The sequence below is a fragment of the Strongylocentrotus purpuratus genome, unplaced genomic scaffold (assembly GCF_000002235.5).
Source record: "Strongylocentrotus purpuratus isolate Spur 01 unplaced genomic scaffold, Spur_5.0 spur5_scaffold_5, whole genome shotgun sequence".
NCBI classification, from domain to species: domain Eukaryota; kingdom Metazoa; phylum Echinodermata; class Echinoidea; order Camarodonta; family Strongylocentrotidae; genus Strongylocentrotus; species Strongylocentrotus purpuratus.
Window position 1 is genome coordinate 40,687,590 of NW_022145611.1, and position 20,892 is coordinate 40,708,481.

At 33.4% G+C, this 20,892-nt stretch overlaps 1 protein-coding gene across 1 annotated transcript; it reads right to left on the reverse strand.

The window, feature by feature from the left end:
* Positions 1 to 1,553: 1,553 nt before the first annotated feature.
* Positions 1,554 to 10,683, reverse strand: LOC105439524 (autotransporter adhesin BpaC-like). The gene is made up of 4 exons (XM_011668621.1): positions 10,597 to 10,683; positions 4,220 to 4,330; positions 3,339 to 3,784; positions 1,554 to 2,058 (listed from the first exon to the last, which is right to left on the reverse strand). The coding sequence occupies exons 2-4, from the start codon at positions 4,278 to 4,280 to the stop codon at positions 1,807 to 1,809; spliced, it is 759 nt and encodes a 252-aa protein (XP_011666923.1). The 5' UTR covers positions 4,281 to 4,330; positions 10,597 to 10,683; the 3' UTR covers positions 1,554 to 1,806.
* Between the last annotated feature and the right edge of the window lie 10,209 nt (positions 10,684 to 20,892).

Below are 20,892 nucleotides of genomic sequence, written 5' to 3' on the forward strand. Positions count from 1 at the left end.
TTGTTTACAGGGCTGTAATAATTTAAAAGTACAATTACATGTTTGTTTCGTTTGGTCTATGTCTTCCTTTATGTATTGATACTTATCACAGATGTAAAGTACTTAACACTGTTTTAATTATCACAGCCCTGGACACGGCCAGCAAATAATGTGTGCAACATCTCGCCTTATCCCCCTCCCCCCCCCCCTCCCCTCCATTAGTTCATGTAGGGCAATATGAGTAGACAACCACACAAATTTAGTATATCTTACCAGGTTCCTCATTCAAATACCATGTATGGAGCTACCTCACAATTCCAAGACTACAAAATACATTTCCATTCCAACCTTCCAAATAGTTACTTAAGGCAATGAATACAATTCACTCATAAGTGTTGATGAAGTGAAAAGCGAATATTTTACAATATCACAGTGTAAGACTGTGTCTGTTTGTAAGCAGTTTTCATACCTTTCAGGTCAACATACTGGCAATCATTAGCTGATTGATACATACACTACATGTTGATAAGAGAAAACACATCATAGAAACAAGCTATAGAAGCCTGATACCCAGGTCATTTGTGTCATTCAAATGTTAATGTAATTAGAATGTTAAACAGAGTTCTATCAGAATTTTCTATAACATGAAAATATTTGTAACATTGTATTATCTTATTCTCTTATTTTCTAAATTTAATTCAGCGAATACTTTTCACTCATTATTTAAACTACATTTAGGTACGGACACAAATCTACAGAAAGTTTGAAAACTTCAAGGTACTATATATCATTTTTGATGTCTCCATTCTTCTGTTTAACCTTCAATAAAAAAAAGTGTGAACACGCAATGAGAATTTCAATTGATATGTTGTGTAACAAGTGTTTTGTACGCTTGACAAGTATCTCAATTTTTTTTCTCTTTGACAGATATTACTTGTCCAATTAAATCAAGAAATGTTATTTTTCCTGATAAAATGCTAATCTCGCTATTTATTTTTAAGAATATTCTCGTGCAGAAAATTCTGGAAGGATTTTATGACATTTTTGATGTAAATAGTACATTAACGCCATTCTAAACTTTTGTAGTGATAAATATGTACAATAGAGGAAATCTTACCATGACTCAAATTGATCGAATTTCATTTATTTTCAATGAAGTCTTTTATTCAATCAGTACCTATTTGTAAAACTTTAGTCTGTTACTGACTTTTGCAAACACTTATAGTGTGGTTGTAAGAAATGGTTGAAACATTGTTTCATATTTTATTTATAAATTTGTGTTAATTTTTTAAATAATAATATTGCAAATTTTTCTTATAAATTAATTAGTGGCCAATAATAAATAACGAATAAGAAATATGATTTGCATTATCGTGCGTTTATCTGATAAGACTATCCCGGTTATCAAGCAAGACATATTATTATTATTATTATTATTATTATTATTATTATTATTATTATAATTATCATTATTGCTATCATTATCATCTTTATAATTCTCATCAATATTGTTGTTAGTATTGTTATTATTAGTAGCAGTAGTATTATTAATATAATAATTAATTTTATCTTAAGAAATTGAATTCATTGAGTACATAAGTGCTTGCCATATGTGGATTAAAAATTTCATATTTCAAATTTCATATTACAAATCTGTGTAGAATACTGTTTGATCAATCAAAATATCCTAGTTCGACCATTAGTCTTTCATCAATTACAAAAGTCAATAAACAATGTATTAACAATATGATTGTGAATGGAGTTGGAATATTTTTGCCTTTTATAATAAATGGAAATATGGAAACAGCTTTTGACATTTGAGTTCATTTAGGTTCTATAAGTGATGAGCATGATGACCACTGAGAAAAGAGATGTCAGCCATGTCACACAGCTAGAAGTGAGACCCTCAGAGTTGGAATTGTTGTCGTTGCATTTTGATGCAGTACAACAGGATGTGCAATTGGTAGCACCATTAGCCATAGTGCAGTAAGGTCCACCACCTTCATGCAAGTCAATGCATGGCTCATCTATGCATCCACGCGACACAACCGTGTATGATGAGTTCTCATAATGTTTAGTCTGCAAGAAATGAAGAAGTTTTATGATAGCTATGTAGCTTGATCGTTCGTACCTAGTTGAGTTTTTGGCAGTATTTTTTTTTTTAAACGAGATTGAAGAATTTTCTTTTTATCTTTTGATTTCTTGCAAATTCTATTCGCACGGCTTTTCGCCTCATCCAGTTAAAGGGACTTGGTAACATTGTAAAGATGAGAAAAAATAGTGCTAAGGAAGTGACTTCAATGCTAGATGTACAATTAAAGATAATCTGAAAGTTTGAGTGAAAACGGACCATTATTAACAATAAAAATTGGGGGAAACTGATCTGATCAATACCTTAATTCTCCCAACTATATTATTACAATTTAACTACATTTTAGTTAAATGTAAATCGTCACAAAGCAATGAATTGGCTCTATATATCATTCCAGACATTTAAGTGTTGACAGATTTTTAAAAGCCTGTCTTTTGTCTTATTTTTATGTAAAAACGGTTTGGAAAATTCAAAATTGGTTAGGAGAATTTACTGTTAATCACTGTTAGAGGGTGTTGCACAGTGACGCCTTCTTAGAAAACCATTAATGTCTTTGTGGTTTGAGAATTTTTTCAGGATTTTTGGCATGTTAAAGGTTTAGTACAGTAGAAGGAAGATAATAAATAACATTTTAAGACAGGCTTTACTACTTCAGCCAGAAGGGATTAGACCACACAGCGAGCCAGCGAGGTTATTGTGACAGGTGGCTATCTCATTAACTCAGCTCTCATTTAACATAAGAAAAAGAGGATCATGGGGGACCAACAGGCACCGATTGGGGAAGATTTCTATATAGAGGGAGCAAGTAGCTACAAGGAGGACAGTGTACCTTTAATACAAAAATGACGCAATTTTTTAGTCCACCTTGAACTATGTTACCGAGTCACTTTAACTAATGTTTTTGTCCATTGGTTTTTTTATAGACATCCCACTAAAAAAATATTCTCTTGCTTTGTAATGTATTTCATTATTTTTTTTCTTTGATAAGAAAAAATAAAGCAAAAGAGAGAAGAAAAAATTAAAACCAAGACAAACGGACAAAACTATCACTTACCCCGAGTACATGAGGACGAAATAAATAAACAGATGAGACACAACATAAGATTAGGTGAAAATTAACGTTCACTTTGTACAAATTCATGTCTTCTGTTTCACAACATCAGTTTAGAGATATATCCTCATTGTATTTCCATTATAATCCCAAACTATTTACACATGCCAGATCAACCCTGTGAAGAAAAATGTAAATGTCAAAGTATTTACATACCCAGCAACTCTGTCCTTCAGAGCATGTAGAAGTTAGTACTCCAGAACCGCTTGCAATGTCATCAGCAGTAGAGCAAACATCCGTTATGGAGTAAGTCATACAAGAATAACATTGAAGAATAGTGTCAGCCTCAGTAGCCGTAGTGTCAGCCTCAGTAGCCGTAGTGTCAGCCTCAGTAGCCGTAGTGTCAGTCTCAGTAGCCGTAGTGTCATCCTCAGTAGCCGTAGTGTCAGCCTCAGTAGCCGTAGTGTCAGCCTCAGTAGCCGTAGTGTCAGCCTCAGTAGCCGTAGTGTCAGCTTCAGTAGCCGTAGAGTCAGCTTCAGTAGCCGTAGTGTCAGCCTCAGTAGCCGTAGTTTCAGCCTCAGTAGCCGTTGTGGCAGCCGTAGTTTCAGCCTCAGTAGCCGTAGTGGCAGCCGTAGTTTCAGCCTCAGTAGTTGTTCCACGAGCTTCAGTAGTTAGCAGATTCAAAATATAACTTACAGTTAGTATTATGCATGGTAGAGGCGAGATCAAACCTTGTCTATTAAATACGTATTTTAATACATAAATAAATAATATACAAATGAATGAAAGACTACAGGATTAAAGGATAAAGCTGATATTACCGGTTGTTTTAGCCAATCTTTCGGCATCTAAATATAGCCTTGGTCGTAGGCTGTACGACAAAGAGAATTTTACAAAATAGTACTCACGATTTTGAAATATATGAATTGTAAAGTAACGAGAATTGGGTTTTCTACATGTTGATTGTAACTTCGACCGGTGCTCATCAGCCCCTCTCCCATAAGTGAGCTTAGAGAATACGACTAACAATGGAAACATGAAATAAAAATCATATTAAAATACATTGAGACAGCGTAACCATAAGATATCTTTATTACCTTGCAGTACGAACAGGATAAGAAGCAAATTTGCTAACATTGCCACCGTAAAAGATTCCATCTTGAAAATTCGAAGTTTAGTGCTGCCTGGAATAAATCCTCTGAGAATATCTATTCATGATAAATTTTGTCAATCAAGAAATATGATATGCAAAAACATATATACACACACAAGAACACACATATATATTTATATATACTGTTGCCAATAAAGTTGGAATAAAGTTTCTGCCTCTTTCAATGTTATGATTGTAATAAATATGTGATGATAAAATACTCTAACTTTAATTTGAAGACATTGTTCTTGGCGTCTTTGTTTATTTATTACACATCTTTGTTGAGTCTGTACAGTGAGTCTGTGTCGAAGTTTGTCGCCTGTTTCGCCTATGAATTGTTCTCCAGATAATATGATATATTTCTTTTTATATATCGGCAGGTTTTGCATCGTTTATCAGCACATTTCTTAATCATGTTTCATCTTAATCAATTTGATTATCATGAGTTTTAATGAAAACAAAGTACCGTAAATCTCCGTGTATAAGGCGCACTTTTTTCCGGTAATGTGTTTTTTACGAAAATCAGCATGTGATACTATTGTGCAAATTCGTCTAGCTAGTTAGAATTTAAGTACCGTGATATTATAGAATATATCAGTTTCAATTAAAACACTTTTGTTTGTTGCTATAGTTTCAAACTAAAATATGATGTTCGGATGTAGTTGTTGAAGAATATTGTTGAGTAATTATAGCTCCTAATTCTGCCTTCCAGATAATAAAACAATCATCCAGATCTATATATCAGCCAATTTTCCTTTTAACAGGATTCTACTACACTATTAAAGTGACGTTCTTCATTAGTATATAACTTAATTTCTAGATAGCCTATCGATAAAATTGCATATGAAGGAGCCATTTCTGTTACAATGGCCGTCCCCCTGATTTGTTAATAAATTTAATTATTAAAACAGAAGGAATTATTAGTTAGGATAAATCTTAGAGCATTATCTATGAACTCCTCGGTAAAACGTGAATCAACAAAATTGCCATATTTTCTAGCTAAAAGGTTGAGCTTTCTATTCCTGCATCGTGTGGGATATAATATGTCTCCAAACTGTTCAAATCATAATTATGTGACAAGGATAGAATTATTACTAACAAATTAAGAAAAATTGTTAAATAGTCCCTGACAAAGCTTTTGTACAAGGGGTTTCAATATGATATCAGTAAAATTGCTTACTTTATATGTAGTGCATATTTGATCATCATAATCGATCTCATTTACAGATTGTTAGTCATTTTACATTTCATGTTTTATTTCCATCTTTTCTTCCCATGGATTAACTATTAAGGCGAAAGAATATAGGTAGTCTGTATTGCTTAAGCTGACAAATCCGTAAAGCTAAACACTACATGAGTTATGATTTATATATATATATATATATATATATATAGATATAGACAAATTTTACTGTATTTATGGATGACAATGCTTGTGCGGATCAGAATATTTACAATATGTATGTATATATATTTCTGGTCACTCATTGTCAGACAAAAATACCAAGAATTAACTATAAGCTAAACACTGCTATGATTTGACAAATAGTTTTTTTTTTAAGTAAGAATGTTTCGAATTACTATAATTTGGAAATATTCAAACTTCAAAGGGTCAAAATGACTTATTTTAGTTGCCATATGTTGATGTTTCGGTGGTGTGAATGATTGTTTCTGTTTGGTATGTGCGTGTGGACATGGTATATATGGCACTGTTTTTTTTTTTAACTATGACCAAATAGCTAAATGGCCCTTTGAGAGCCTGAAACTTTACAAAGATAAAGAATTAGAAATCAGTTACAACTTTTTTTTGTAGCATGGACCTAGGTTAACCTCCCATAGCTTAATGAAACATTTTCATCGTTGCTTTATGCGCATGAGGTATCCCTGAACATCAAATTGTTTACAGAATTTCGTAACAAAATTGACATGCCATTTTGGTCGGAGCTGAAAAAAATATATAGCCACAAACAATATGTTCTTTTTATATTGATGATTAATGAGCATGAGTGGATCTTTAAGAAACTTAACAATAATCTGAATCAACTCCCCTATTTTGATGGAAAAGTGCAATTGAAAATGGCGTTTCGGACGTTACATTTTCCGTAAACAATGTAGACCCTCATTTAACCCAGTAGAACAACAAATTAATGAGATTGTATATGGTTTGAGTGAGTTTATTAGTTGCTCCAAGTGATAATATTAAAAGAAAATATAATTTAATTATAGTAGCGCTTGTATTAGAAATATACTCAAAATTTGAAAAAGTCGTCTCATTTTCCGTAAACAGTTTTGTAACGTCCGAAACAATTTTCAATTTGAAGTAGCAGAAAATTTATGAACAGCAGGATATATCTATCATAACATTTTGTTAACATCTCATGGCAGCTACCCACCAAAACAAAGGAATTTGCAATACATTACTACAATACTATTTTATAGTTAAAACCAATTTTCCGTTAACAGTTGTAACGTCCGAAACAAATGTAACGTCCGAAACAAAAAATACCAATAAAATGATGATAATCCATATTTTAAGGTATCTAGAGTGAACAAATCATTATGAAATAAGTTATTATAAGTCTTAACACAAGTCAAAACACAAATCAGGTCTTTCAAATCCATTAATTTTTTGCAATCACAAGAATGGTGTTTCGGACGTTACACAATTTTATTGTTAACACAAAGTCGACAAATTTCACCTAATAATGACCATGGACGACTATCCTATATACGATGGGTCCTCTAGTTGACGTTCTACCTCAGGAAAGGAGAGTTTTCCCCTGATCCCAACCTGCAAAATGCGGTAACATCATTTTGTCTCAAAGCGGGATAGGCGTCTGGCGAAAGTATAATAGAATAGGCGAATTTTCTTTTAAATAGGTTATTGAATTAATATTTATCATGTTTATATACATGTACTCGCTCTCAACCTGCTGCTCTTCTCAGTGAAAACGGTAATATATTTTGTATAAAAGCTGCGCTATATAAATTTATTATTATTATTATTATTATTATTATTATGTTGTTTTGTGGTGGCTTATCTGGTATATTTCTGTGCAATCTCTCAACGAAAACTGGTATAATTCAATATGATATTTCTTTTCTTTTTAACCTTGACTGAAAAGTCGCCGGTTTGAGAAAAAGGTGCTTTTGTAAAAGAACAAGGGAGTTAACAAAGACATGTTGTATGTCACGTGATATAATATGAATGCATACCTAAAATGAATGATGCAAGCATGTGATCGCTTGCCCTTAAAAAAAAACCAATTTGAATGCATATTTTAGCCAACTGAATGTTGATCCTGAGCATTGGATTCGAATGAATGAGAAAGACCTGATAATGAACTTTATTGCTGTTCTGATGATTTTGACCCGAAGAACATTTATTTTGTTTTTCAGGCGCACTGTTAAAAAAGTTGGGCCGATGTTACTGGGTAAATCGAAGTTGGGCAAATTTTGTCCGATAATTGGGCTATTTTCTCCAAACCATTTATTATATGAAGTTACCTCATTAAAGGTAAAAAAAAATAGGTTGGGTAGGTGTTACTTGGCAAATCGATGTTGGGCAAATGTCGTCCAACAATTGGGTTATTTCCTACCAACCATGTAGTAACCAATGAAATAATTGGGTAATATTATTGGGGAATTAGAGTTGGGCCATTTTTGTCCAACATTTGGGTTATTTTCTCCCAACCATTTACTACATGTATTTACCCAATTACATGTTCAATATAAGTTGGGCAGATGTAACTGGGCAAACGTAAGTCAGGCAACATTATTATACAATAATTATGTTAAATTATCATATAAGAGGGTCGTGGTCGAGTGGATATGTCACACAACTGTAGATCACAAGATCCGCGGTTCGAGTCCTGCCGCGGCTCAAATGTCCTTTTGCATATAATATGTTATCCAACTTAATCGCCCAACTAGCGTGTAATATATGCTACACATTATGGTGAGAATTGGGTGAATTTCTGATTGGGTTAATTTTTGTTGATTAAAAGTTCGGTATATTCTTTTTATCCAACACTGGGTAAAATCATGCAAAATCTTTAATTTACCCAACAGTTGGTTGGACATATAATTGCCCTCATGTTAGGTAAAAATTGGCCAATTTTTTGCCCAATATGTTTTAGAATGCGGGCACTTTGCTGAATTTGAGCACACTATTTTAAGAATCTGTCCAGAGTATCCGTTGAGCATCCCGCTTATAGTAGAAAAAACAATATAACAACCATTCTTCGGTGCCCGCATTAAGTTTATTCATCAATTGTTTTATTTCATTTAAGGTAACTATCTATAATTGGCCATCATTACCTACTCTTCTTTATTTACGACTTTGCAAGAAACCCTATTTCATATATTGTTCTTTCTCTCGTCATGTCTATACAGAGTCGAAATTCGAAGAAAAATAAAATATTTCATAGGGAGCAATAAAGCATTACAACTAATACTACATAATGAATAATGAATTTGAATTCCCAAACGTATGCTATTTGAAGTTCCCATGAGTTTGAAAAATTGTTTAAAGCTACTTTAAATTAAATATTCATTCAATCAAAGTGTTTAGTTTGATGCAAAGTATTTCAAAAAAAAATCCCGAAAATCTAATCTAATCGAAAGATCAAATAAAATTTTCATGAGCTTTTAAATAAAATTTAAATGAAATCGAATTATTATTTATTTAGCTGCTGTTTCGATAAGTATGAACGGAAACCCAGTGATCTGTTTCTGTTTATTAAATCGTGTGATTACAAAATCAAATTTTCATGTTTTATATCATTGATAATCATTTTATCTTTTTATTCAGTTATGACATAATAAACACACTAGTTTGCACAATTTCTCTTATTATTATCATGTGAAAACAGATTCGTGTTTTGAAGGAGAAATAATCAAAATTTTGCAAATTGAACCAGTTTTTTAACGCTCCTTTTATATAATACAGTTTTAATTCACATTCCATTAGATACAAATATTCAGTTGCTTTCCTACAAAGTAGAATGGAATACTTGTAGCTTATTTAATGTTCATTCTACCTGACAGACCACCTGACTCACTATATTCGAGGAAATCTTCCATCATTTTTGCTGATATATGGTTGAATTTGACCGTAAAACAAACAAATTATCTTCTTCGATCTCAATCAGAAACGACATTTCAAATACCTTTCATTTTCTATCTAAAAACAATGTCGTGTGATGTGAATTTTTTTTACTGAATCCGCTTCATTTTCAACTAATTAATTTCAATTCAAAGTAAAAAATCTATTTAATTTTACTTCTCCCCTTATGTTATAGCAATGAAGTGATATATATTTATATATATATATAGAGAGAGAGAGAGAGAGAGAGAGAGTATCACGAGTATAATTCTCGAACATATAACATCATACAAATCCCACACAATATTTTTCATTTGTATAACTTATCATAAGATCTTTGCAATCCTTGAAAGTTATTGATCTATTATTGTAGGAATGATTACAGGGCTTACCATACATCCAATGATTATCTGTTAGTGAGGTCGCTTTGGAGCGCAATAATTCTATATATCGCTTAAGTTCTTCTTACTCTAACCCCGTATATTGTTGTACTTTTCATGAACACGAATATTATGAATGGATGTCCAAATTTTGAGCCACATTTAAAAAATGGGAATTCAAGACTTCTCATTCTACAGCATTTATTTAGATCAAATAGTTAGAATTGTACAGAAAATTTTCAGACTACACTTTTGTTTCGATTAGAAAATGTATCGCAAAGAATTCCCGAGATATCACGATCTAAAAAATTCATGTTGGATCGGAACGTGCTGCAACCGAGGAAAAAAAATTCGTTAAAAAAAAAGTTCAAATTTCATGAACGTGAGTTTAGGGCTGGTTTATCCAAAATAGAGACCAATGCAAACAATTAAGATTGCACCGATAGGCGTAATACAATCAGTTGTTAAGTTTTAAGATACAATTTTGACAACATCTTCAAAAAGAAATTGTTCAGACCCTTGTCGGTAAATTTATATATATATATATATATATACATATATATATATATATATATATATATATATATATATAAATGTATTTTTGAACACATATAATTGATCTGTTGTTAATAGTTTCATTATTTCTTCATGTTCTTTCCCACTTCTAATTTGGCAGTTGCCTTTATTACCTATTTTATTAGGCTAACATCTAGATAAATACAAATATTATAAAAACCTATGAAGTTCTATGAACATAATGATATGTTTTTTTTTTATAACACATTACGATTTTAAGTGAATTGCACTTTTTGTTTGCTATATAAATGAACTCACCTTTGTCAGAGAAAAAGAATATGATCCTTCAAACAGAATATAGCATAAACAGATTACCAAGTTCCCATGGGGCTAGATGTAGTTCCAAGCTTGATAAATTAGCATTTACCTACGAATGATCAAGGTGTGTTCATCTTATACCACATTCCTTCTTTCAAAAACTAGTTTACGATTGGTGTTTCTATGGTAATAGAAAAAACAAACATATTTCGGATGGGGGGGGGGTCTACTCACGTCATGGACTAACGAGTGTCTGATCACATTATTATTTATTCCATATTCCACACAAAGTCGAACGTGTTCTCACATGCTAAGTACAAATGCAAACAAAGTTAGATTGGGGGACATTACCTCAAACAACTTTCAAAAGGAACAGCGCAGTGATCGATCATTATTTTCTCGATTTATGTACTTGCTCAAGGCCGATGTGCATGACGTCTCAATGTTATTGTACCTGTTAGAATGAAATAGATACATTAAATCATGTACTACTTTGTAGTAGGTCCATAATTAAATCAAGCTGTGCAGATAACATCTAACCTACATTTAAAACCATGGATATAGTTCGGCATATCTACAGTGTCAGTCGAATGTACTAAGACAAATTTCATTCATAATAGTTGCGTGTTTTTGAAGAATCTTAAAAAATTACTGCTTCTGGAATTATCGATCCCCTTTCAAACAAATATTCACAAAATTCACCAATAAAAAGGGAAAAAGTCACTCCTCTAATTTCCGATAATAAATCACGATGATATTCTGTACAATAATTTGCTATCGAGTTGGCTCTCGGGGTTTCATCTCATCGGGAAATACGAAACGACTCAAATCCATCCCCCAACAAATTTGCTAACCAACATAGTTCGATTTTTTTTTGGGGGGGGGGTAACATTTCTTAATTAGCAGTGACCTCTTTATTTGTAATTAATTATGCCACAAATGGGAAATCCAAACTTACAAACCCTCACAAAGTTCGAAATTTAAAGACCGAATCTTCTTGAAATACTATCGATATTAACTGGAATATAAGATCTTAATTTCAAATCTATATAAATTCAAGAAACTCGTTGGAACTAAATCATATGAAAGCTTTTTTTTATCACGGATAAAAACATTCTGTGTATATATCCCCCACAATCCATTACCTTTACAAACTCTTTTCTCTATGGACATGAATAAATAGTGTAGTCTTTTGTTTATGATCTTAATCTTTATTTAAAATCTATATAAATTCAAGAAACTCGTTGGAACTAAATCATATGAAAGCTTTTTTTATCACAAATAAAAACATTATGTGTATATATCCCCTGCAATCAATTTCCTTTACAAACTCTTTCCTCTATGGACATGAATAAATAGTGTAGTCTTTTGTTTATGGTTTTTGGTGGTGATATGGCTGTAGTCTGTCTTGGTTCTTTTATAATCGAACCTTTAACATTGATGTTCATTGAGCAAGCTATTCGTTTCCTTTCCCCGTCATTCAAAAAAAAAAAAAGGCAGGGCTAGGCAAATAAGGGAAAAGAATTAAAAAGGCACGGTGAGTAAATATTTGTGTTCAGTTCACATTGCCAAGTTAATGAAAAGATTCGCTAGTAGCAACATGAGTGCAGGAATAGGTCGTGATGATCCGGCGTTCGTACCATTTAAATACAATAGACCATTTTCGTAATAACCAAATGTAATGAATACGTCATTGTGAAGTGCCTCGATAAAAATGATTCCATTCACCTGTCACGAATAATTGTATATAAATAGTCAGAAAAAAATTGCATGTATAACGTGTTGCTGGGTAGGGTACGCTGTAATGCTTGTCCTACCTAGCAACGTCAAATTTAAGCGGTTTGCATTCTGACTATTGAGATCTTTGAGATCATTCGTAACAGTTAAATGAAATAATAATTATCGAGGCACTTTACAAAGACGTTTATAGATTATTGCTGATTTACAGCATCTATGGAATTCAGTCTGGTTCATTTTTCATGTTACTCATTTTACTTTATTCTATGTATATATATATATATATATGTGTGTATATATATGTATATATATATATATTTATTCCCTTCCTTTTATCTTCTCTTTGCTATGTTTGCTACTCTTTCTTTAATCCTTCCACTTTTTGTCTTCTGTCTTTGCTTATGTTATTCTTTGTTCTTATCCTACTATCATTTTCTTTTATTTCTTAAGCTATTCTTTGTTTTTAAATCTATCATTTTCTCTTCTACATTTCCTTATGTTATTATATCTTTAATCCTTCTACCACTTTCTTTTCTATCTTTCCCTTTTCCTGTTATTCTTTTTATTTAGATTTCATCTTTTCCTTAATCATCCCCTTTGCAATTTAGTTTTTTTTTCCTATTACCTATTTTCCTTTTTGTTATCTTTGTTATCCATTTTTCTCTTATGTTATACTTTTTTTAATTTATAATCCTATCATTTTCTCTTTTCCCTTTCCACTAATGTCCTTTGGCTAGACATTGATCTAAAATTTCCACATTCAACCCAGGTGATGTAAATAGGTACCTGGCAGGAATTAATTCCTTGAAATGCTAGAGCGCCGTAATGGCAGCATAGCTAAAGCCGGGATAATAATCTCCAAGCTTGGAAGCGCTTAGAGACTTAATTGTAATTCGCGCTATAAAAGCTGAGTATCATTATCATTATTATTATTAAGTTATCATTCCTTTTATCCTTCTCTCACTTTCTTTTTACCTTTCCTTTATATTTTGTGTTTTTCTTCTTTTACCTATATTCTTGATACTACTTGATATGGCGACTGGCTGAGCAACACACGTGCTTCTTAACCTCTCCAAAAGATATCTTTGTATACACTCTAGATAACATCTTCAAACAATCCACAAGTGGCAATTATTCCTGAAAGGTTTACTTCTCAATTGGAACATTTTAGTTTTCCATCATGACCCGCCGTAGCCAGAAAGAAGGAGCAAAGAAAGCCAACAAGAATGAGGGAGCAAACTTCTCCATCTTAGACGATGAGCTGGATGGTGCTGCTGCCGCTCCTGACGGGCCAGCTGAAACCTCAAATCCCGTAGAGGAAGATGACTTGGGCTCTGTCACCCCGTCTGCACTAGCTGAATATATTAAAGGTGCATCATGCAACTTCGAACAGATGATGAACAAGGCTATGAAAAATATGTTGGAAAGTCTTCAGAAAGTGGAAAAGGCCCTTGAATTTGAGGGTCTCCGGATCAATGATCTAGAACAGAAGAACAAGGAGCTGAAAAGCAGACTAGGAAAGATGGAGAAAGCTTATAATGATCTGGAACAGAGAGTTAGTAATCAAGATCGTGAAGCCAACAAGGCTGAACGATTCTCTCGGAGAAATAATCTGCGGATCGTCTGGATTGAGGAATCAACAGGCGATCAAACAGAGGATTGTGTCGTGAAAGTGGAAGACATCCTCAGTACGAAATTTAACATGAACATCAAGGTTGAGCGTGCTCATCGTGATGGGAAGAAAGGAGATAAGCCACGACACATTTTGGTCAAGACATTGTCAATACGTGAGAAGGTCGACATCATGAAGAAGTCAAGGGAGGCCCTAAATAAGGAGAAATACTACATTGTCGATGATCTGACGCTGGCAGACCTTACAGAAAAGAAGAAGTACAAAAAACAAGTACAAGATCTGTTCATGAAGGGAACTAAACTACGCTTTTATGCAGGAGTTTGGAGGGGTGATGGAGGTGTTCCTTATTTCTCTGCTTAAATTTAGTTTTTACTATAGTGCGACTTTAACTGACCACCCACTAGCTGGCTCAAGGACACAACTTTCTGTTTTATTTGATTTATGGCTTACTTCTCAGAAATGAGTCATGGCTCCTTGCATGTTATCAGCACATGTGTGCTCTTGCTCTCTTCTTCATTTTACCTCCTCTATTCCATTGCTACTAAAATTCTTCATGTGATTTGTGTTAGCTGTATTTTCACATTTTAATGTTTTTAGGAGTGTTTTGGCAGTTACTTTTACTACTGTTAACATTAATTTCTCTTAACATATAGTTTCAATTATGTTTGTATTTAATTATATTTTATTTTTTAAGACTTGCACCCATTCCCCGACCCCCTTTTCCTGCTATCATGCATTTTGTAGACACATTTTTGTTATTATTTCATGGACAATATATTCTTTGATGTTTCATGTAACTATATATTATGTTCAATATTGATGAATTGAATGAATCATTGGATGACAAAGTGGATTGTAAATATTATCTTCCTCATGAATTTAATTGAAGATTTGAGAGTGAAAATAATTCCTTTAGCTTATTACATACAAATGCACGAAGTCTTGTTAAAAATTATGAATATCTGAACATTCTGCTGTCGGCCCTCACCAAACCGTTTTCAGTCATAGGAGTCACAGAAACGTGGCTTAATGATACATCTCCATCTACTTTATGTAATATTGACAATTATTCGATTGTACGTTCTGATAGAAAAACCGGAAGGGGTGGTGGAGCTGCTATGTTTATCTCAAACTTGTTAACATACAAAATTAGATCTGACCTTAGTTTGAAGAGTGATGGTACTGACTCGATATGCATTGAAATCAATATGGCTCAAAGGAAAAACATCTTGATATGTACAATATATAGGCCTCCGCATACAAATGTTGAATTATTTTTGGATGAGTTTGATAGGATGCTGCATAAGGTCAATCTAGAAAATAAGGATGTTTACTTGATGGGTGATTTTAATATTGATCTTTTGCAGGAAGATAATACTTTTCATAATATGTTACGATCAAATTCATTCAATGCCATGATTGATAAACCAACCAGATTGGCAAATAACTCTTCTACATTGATAGATAACATTTTTACAAATGTCACCAATAACTATATAGGCTCTGGCCTCTTGTATAGTGAAATCTCTGACCACCTTCCAATTTTCCTGATTTGTAATCATGTTCGCAATTATCCTGAGGACGAAAAGAATCAAGCTATGATACGTAAAATCACAGCTGAAAAAATAGCCATGTTTAATGACGAACTACTCAAAGTAACATGGAATGACGTGGTCGCATGTACTGACACCAATAAGGCATATGCACTTTTTTGGAACTTGTTCTCCTCTCTTTTAAATAAACATATCCCAATGACTAAAAAAAGATCGGCAAGAAATAGAATCAAGCAGCCATGGATAACTAAAGGTATCTTTTGCTCTATTAAAAAACGGAATAGATTATATAAATATAGCCTTCGACACCCAGGAGAGGAAAGCTTGAATAATTACAAATCATATAGGAACAAACTAACCACCATTATTAGACAGTCTCGACAAATGTATTTTGCCAAGCAGTTTGAAAATGCAAATGGAAATGCATCATCAACGTGGAAAGTGATCAATCAAGCCCTCAAAAAACAAAAGAGTAAATCAAAGTGTCATATTACCAAAGATAATAATACAATGGTTGATTCAAAAGAAATAGCAAATTGCTTCAATGCTTACTTTGTTGGGGTTGGCCCCAATCAGGCCAATACAATAGCTTCGAACGGAGTCGACTTCTCACAATTTCTTCAAACTCCCTGCAACAAGTCATTATTTCTCAAACCAACAAACTTGATTGAAATCTTGAATATTGCACGTTCTCTTAAAATAAGCTATGCTAACGGTCATGATGGGATAAGCACATATCTTTTGAAACAAGTTATAGGAAATATAATAACCCCACTAGTGCATATTTTTAATCTCTCTCTGACGACAGGTACATTTCCAGAAGCATTTAAGATTGCTAAGGTTGTTCCGATATACAAAAAGGATGACTCTTCCCAAGTCTCAAACTATCACCCTGTTTCTATTCTCTCGAGTTTGTCCAAAGTATTGGAAAGACTTATATACAATAGGCTATATTGTTTTCTAACAGAAAATGACTTACTGAATCAGGATCAATATGGTTTCAGGAAATACCACTCAACCGATTTAGCCCTTGCACAATTATATGATAAGGTTTCGAATGCTTTGGCGTCTCGAAAGCATGTTATTGGTGTATTCATGGACTTAAGCAAAGCATTTGACACTCTTGATCACAAGGTACTATCAAGCAAACTTCATTATTACGGAGTAAGAGGAGTTGCTCTTGACTGGTTTAATGATTATTTGTCAGGTAGAAAGCAATATGTAAGCTACGAATCTGTAGATTCATCATTATTGCCTATGAAATGTGGTGTCCCACAAGGATCGATACTCGGTCCTTTATTGTTTCTACTGTATGTTAATGATATCTCGAACTCAACTACATCATTACAATATATTATATTTGCTGATGATACTAATGTGTTTTGCTCCAATTCCGATTTTCGATCACTTCAGAGAATTCTGAACACCGAGCTACCTAAGCTGTCTTTGTGGTTTAGGAGCAACAAATTGTCTCTGAATCTGAAAAAAACTAATTATATTCATTTTCAAAGCAGGAAAAATGCAACTGATAAACCTATACCTGAAATAGTCTTGGATGGTGAATATTTGGAGAAAAAACAAAATACTAAATTTCTTGGAACTATCATCAATGAAAATCTGAAATGGAGTGATCATGTACATTACGTTTCAAAGAGAGTGTCACGCACTGTTGGTTTACTGTATAAGTTAAAACATTATGTGCCTTTGAATATTCTATATATGCTATACAATTCCTTGATTCTTCCTTACATGTCTTATTGCAATATACTGTGGGCAGACTCAAAAGTAAATACTGATAAAATGCTACTTTTACAAAAGAAAGCGATTCGTGTGTGTACCAATGCTGGATATCGCGATCACACTGATCCCCTATTCGCGAGGTTAAAAACTCTGAAAGTAACTGATATTAACTTTTTACAAAAAGCACTGTTCATGTTCCGTCTACATAATGATTCCCTACCTTCCCACTTCCCACCAATGTTTTGTTTGAATAGAAATATTCATACATACCCAACCAGACAATCAAATAAATACCATTTATGTAATCCTAAAACAACAATGGCTATGAAATCTATAAGACATTCTGGTCCGGATATTTGGAACTCACTGTCCGTTGACATCCGTAACTTGAAGTCAGTATATACTTTCAAGAAAAGTGTGAAATCAATTTTATTGAGCAAATATTGACAAATCTCTTAAATTAACACATGATATCATATATGTTTGTCAGCATTTCCTTGATATAGCAGGAAAATCCTCCTCCCATGCACCCTCTATCCCATTTTTTTTTTTTTTTTGGTTGCAAGTCACTGTTTATTTTTTGTTATTTTCCCCCAATTATGTTCTGTAATTTACTTTACTTTACAATCGTTATGATTTTAAATGTTTCTGGGCTGCAAGCGTATCAAGCTATCACGCTTAGGCTGTAGCCCTTCTGTATCATCACCTCTTCGAGCGTATGTATCTATGATTTACTGAATGTGGAAATGTAATTTAACTTATGTTTTATACTCATGTAAAGACATTGTCACATTATTGTTATAACCTATGATGATTCAGTAACCAATAAATATTTCAACTATTTCAACTATTTCAACTATTTCTTCTTCTGTTTTTTAAGTTGAGAACCGTCCTGAAGATCAAAAGGAGTTGTATGGTATCGCGCATGCGCAGACCGACATTTCGCTCAGCTTACCGTCCTCCTTGCCTCCCGTCCTGTTTTCGAAAGCTTCCTATCAAAGCCATGTTCGCACCATGTCTGTAGATGCACACTTGCGAACGATGGAAGTGTGTGTCGTGTTCTAAAGGATAGGTAAAAAGAATAATGAGAGAGATTCGTTTCTTCCGAGTCTAGCGTTAATAGGTCCAAAAGTACGTCCAAAAAATTAAGGCCTTTTGAAAGAAGTCTTTTAAAAAAGAACCAAAGTACGTTTATAGTGATGTTTGATTCGATTCATTCGATTATCACTTATCAGCCATATCTCTTTGTGATATTTTTCCACATTTACTCTACTAAGTGATAAGAATGTAATATTTATTAACCAAATAGTATTATCAGAGTAAATAAATGGTATTATCGCATTAGTGATAAAAACGATAGTTGTTTCTATTTATATTTGATCGGGAACCGGGTGATCTGTTTTGAGCAAAGGTTACATCATCCACATACTTCCAACACGGAGTCACTGAATCATGACATGCATTGTTAATGATAGCGAGGGGGTGGTTGGTCCCAAGCGTGTACCCTGAGGCCTCCTGAACGAACTTTCAACCAATGATACTCAATCACACGGTATATGGCACTCTGTATGCGATTTGCGTAAAAATCACAGATCCAGGCTACGAAACTACCGTGCACATTCATCTCCGGTAATTTAGTAACTGCGAGGTTGTGACTGATTATGTAAAATACTTTACTAAAGTCTGTCGCGATGATGTTCGCTGTGTTCTTAGGTCTATCGACTTTCTAACTAACCAGATATTAAATGAGCATTAGAGATTCGTGACTGGTCACCATACTCAAAAGTATCGATGAAAGGTTGCTTGTCCTGGACGGCCCACTTCGCGATGAATTTTTCTGCTATTTTCGCGAAATGATGGATAAGCGAAACCGGTCTGAGATTATCGGCTGATGCTGGGTTTGATTTGGAAATAGGCACCACATGTGCTTTTATTTCCTGTGTGGGTGTGACTATTTTAATACCAGTATTACCACTGAGGTACGATTGCATGATAAGCTCACAATAAAAAAAGAAAGAAAATAAAATGGAGGATAGCCCCGTATTTTTGGGTCCAAAGCCATTCCAGTCATATGACTAAGAAATCGATTTAATTGATTTTGCTGTTGACGTATCCTATTAGGGACTAATTTTTAAGGATTTTCATCACTCCATTATTTAGTACTTCTAAAGGCCACATTGTCCTAAAAGAATAGTTAACCCTGTTAAGTTCTTATATCTGTCTTTGTCTATATTACTCTACTGTCTAACCAATACAGCTCACGAAAAACAAATGAGTATTTATATGCACTTCTCAAAGTGCAAGCAATACAAATACATAAACTTTACAAATAATCTGATGTTTAGAGAAAATTAGAGCGTTGATAATCATTTGTAAGTCGTTCCTCCCCTTCCCTTACATCTCCCTCCCCTCGTTCTCTCTCGTTATTTCTATAAATCTCCCTTCTCCTTCTACTATTTTCTTTTTATAATTTGTGCAACCATCCCCCCCCCCTCCTCTCTCTCTCTCTCTCTCTCTCCCTCTCTCTCTCCCTCTGTCTCTCTCTCTCTATTTCCCTCTCTATCTCTCTATCTCTCTCTCTTTCTTTCTCTCTCTCTCTCTCTCTCTCTCTGGATATATATATTTGTCGCCTTCCTGCTCTCTCTCTTCATTTTTTTAGGCCTATGCCTCTATCACTTCAGTGGCATACCCAGATACTGGTGAACGGAGGGTTGTTGATGTTTATTGCTCTTTCTTTTTGAGGGTCATCCTCACTAGCATTTTGATTTCCAACCTGTACTTTTCATACTCTATATAATTTATGTTGTATTTTTATTTGTATATTGTTATGGTTATGGGTGAATTAATCTTGAGTTTGAAATGTACGTGGACTACACCTTATAGTAGTTGTAATGGAAAATAAATTCTATATATCCCTCGCGTTGTACATAATTTCGACCTATAAAACATGAACAACTCTATTGTATCATAGCTATTATCGTGTAATTCAAATGTTGTCTTGTAAGTAATTTGTACGCTACGGTTTCAGAATATTCTATTCGACAACACGTCATTGGTTCTACGTATACCAGTGATAAGGTATGAAGGGTAATTCCATACACTGCAAAAAACCAGGGTGTTAAATTTCTAAAACCAGTATGGTATTGCATTTTTTTGACACCATTGGTGTTATTTTTAACACCAGTCAGTTTTAAGCATGCATTAATAATTACTTGGTGTTAAGTAACATGGTGTTGTTTTATGCTCGGTGTTGAAAGTATCATCACGTTTAGGGTGGTTGATTGGTCGAATAAGTTTTCACAAAGTGTACGCGCGCTTAATGATTATTTTACACGTGTTCACAGAAGAATACATTTATCATGATTTGTTAAGCAAATTATGACAATGCACATCAATTTTGTGATTTGTATTTTCCTTTGGCAATTATTGACCAATATATTATTTGTCCGATCTTGTTACAATTAAATTAACGTTTTAGCAATAGATATATTGATTATAGGATTACTAACCAAGAAACAACATGCATATTTATTATATATATTTGTGTACCAGCCTGTATCATTTTAATGTTAATCTTGTAATTACTTCAAATGATCTATGTGATAGAGTTAATGCAATAGAGATTAGAATATA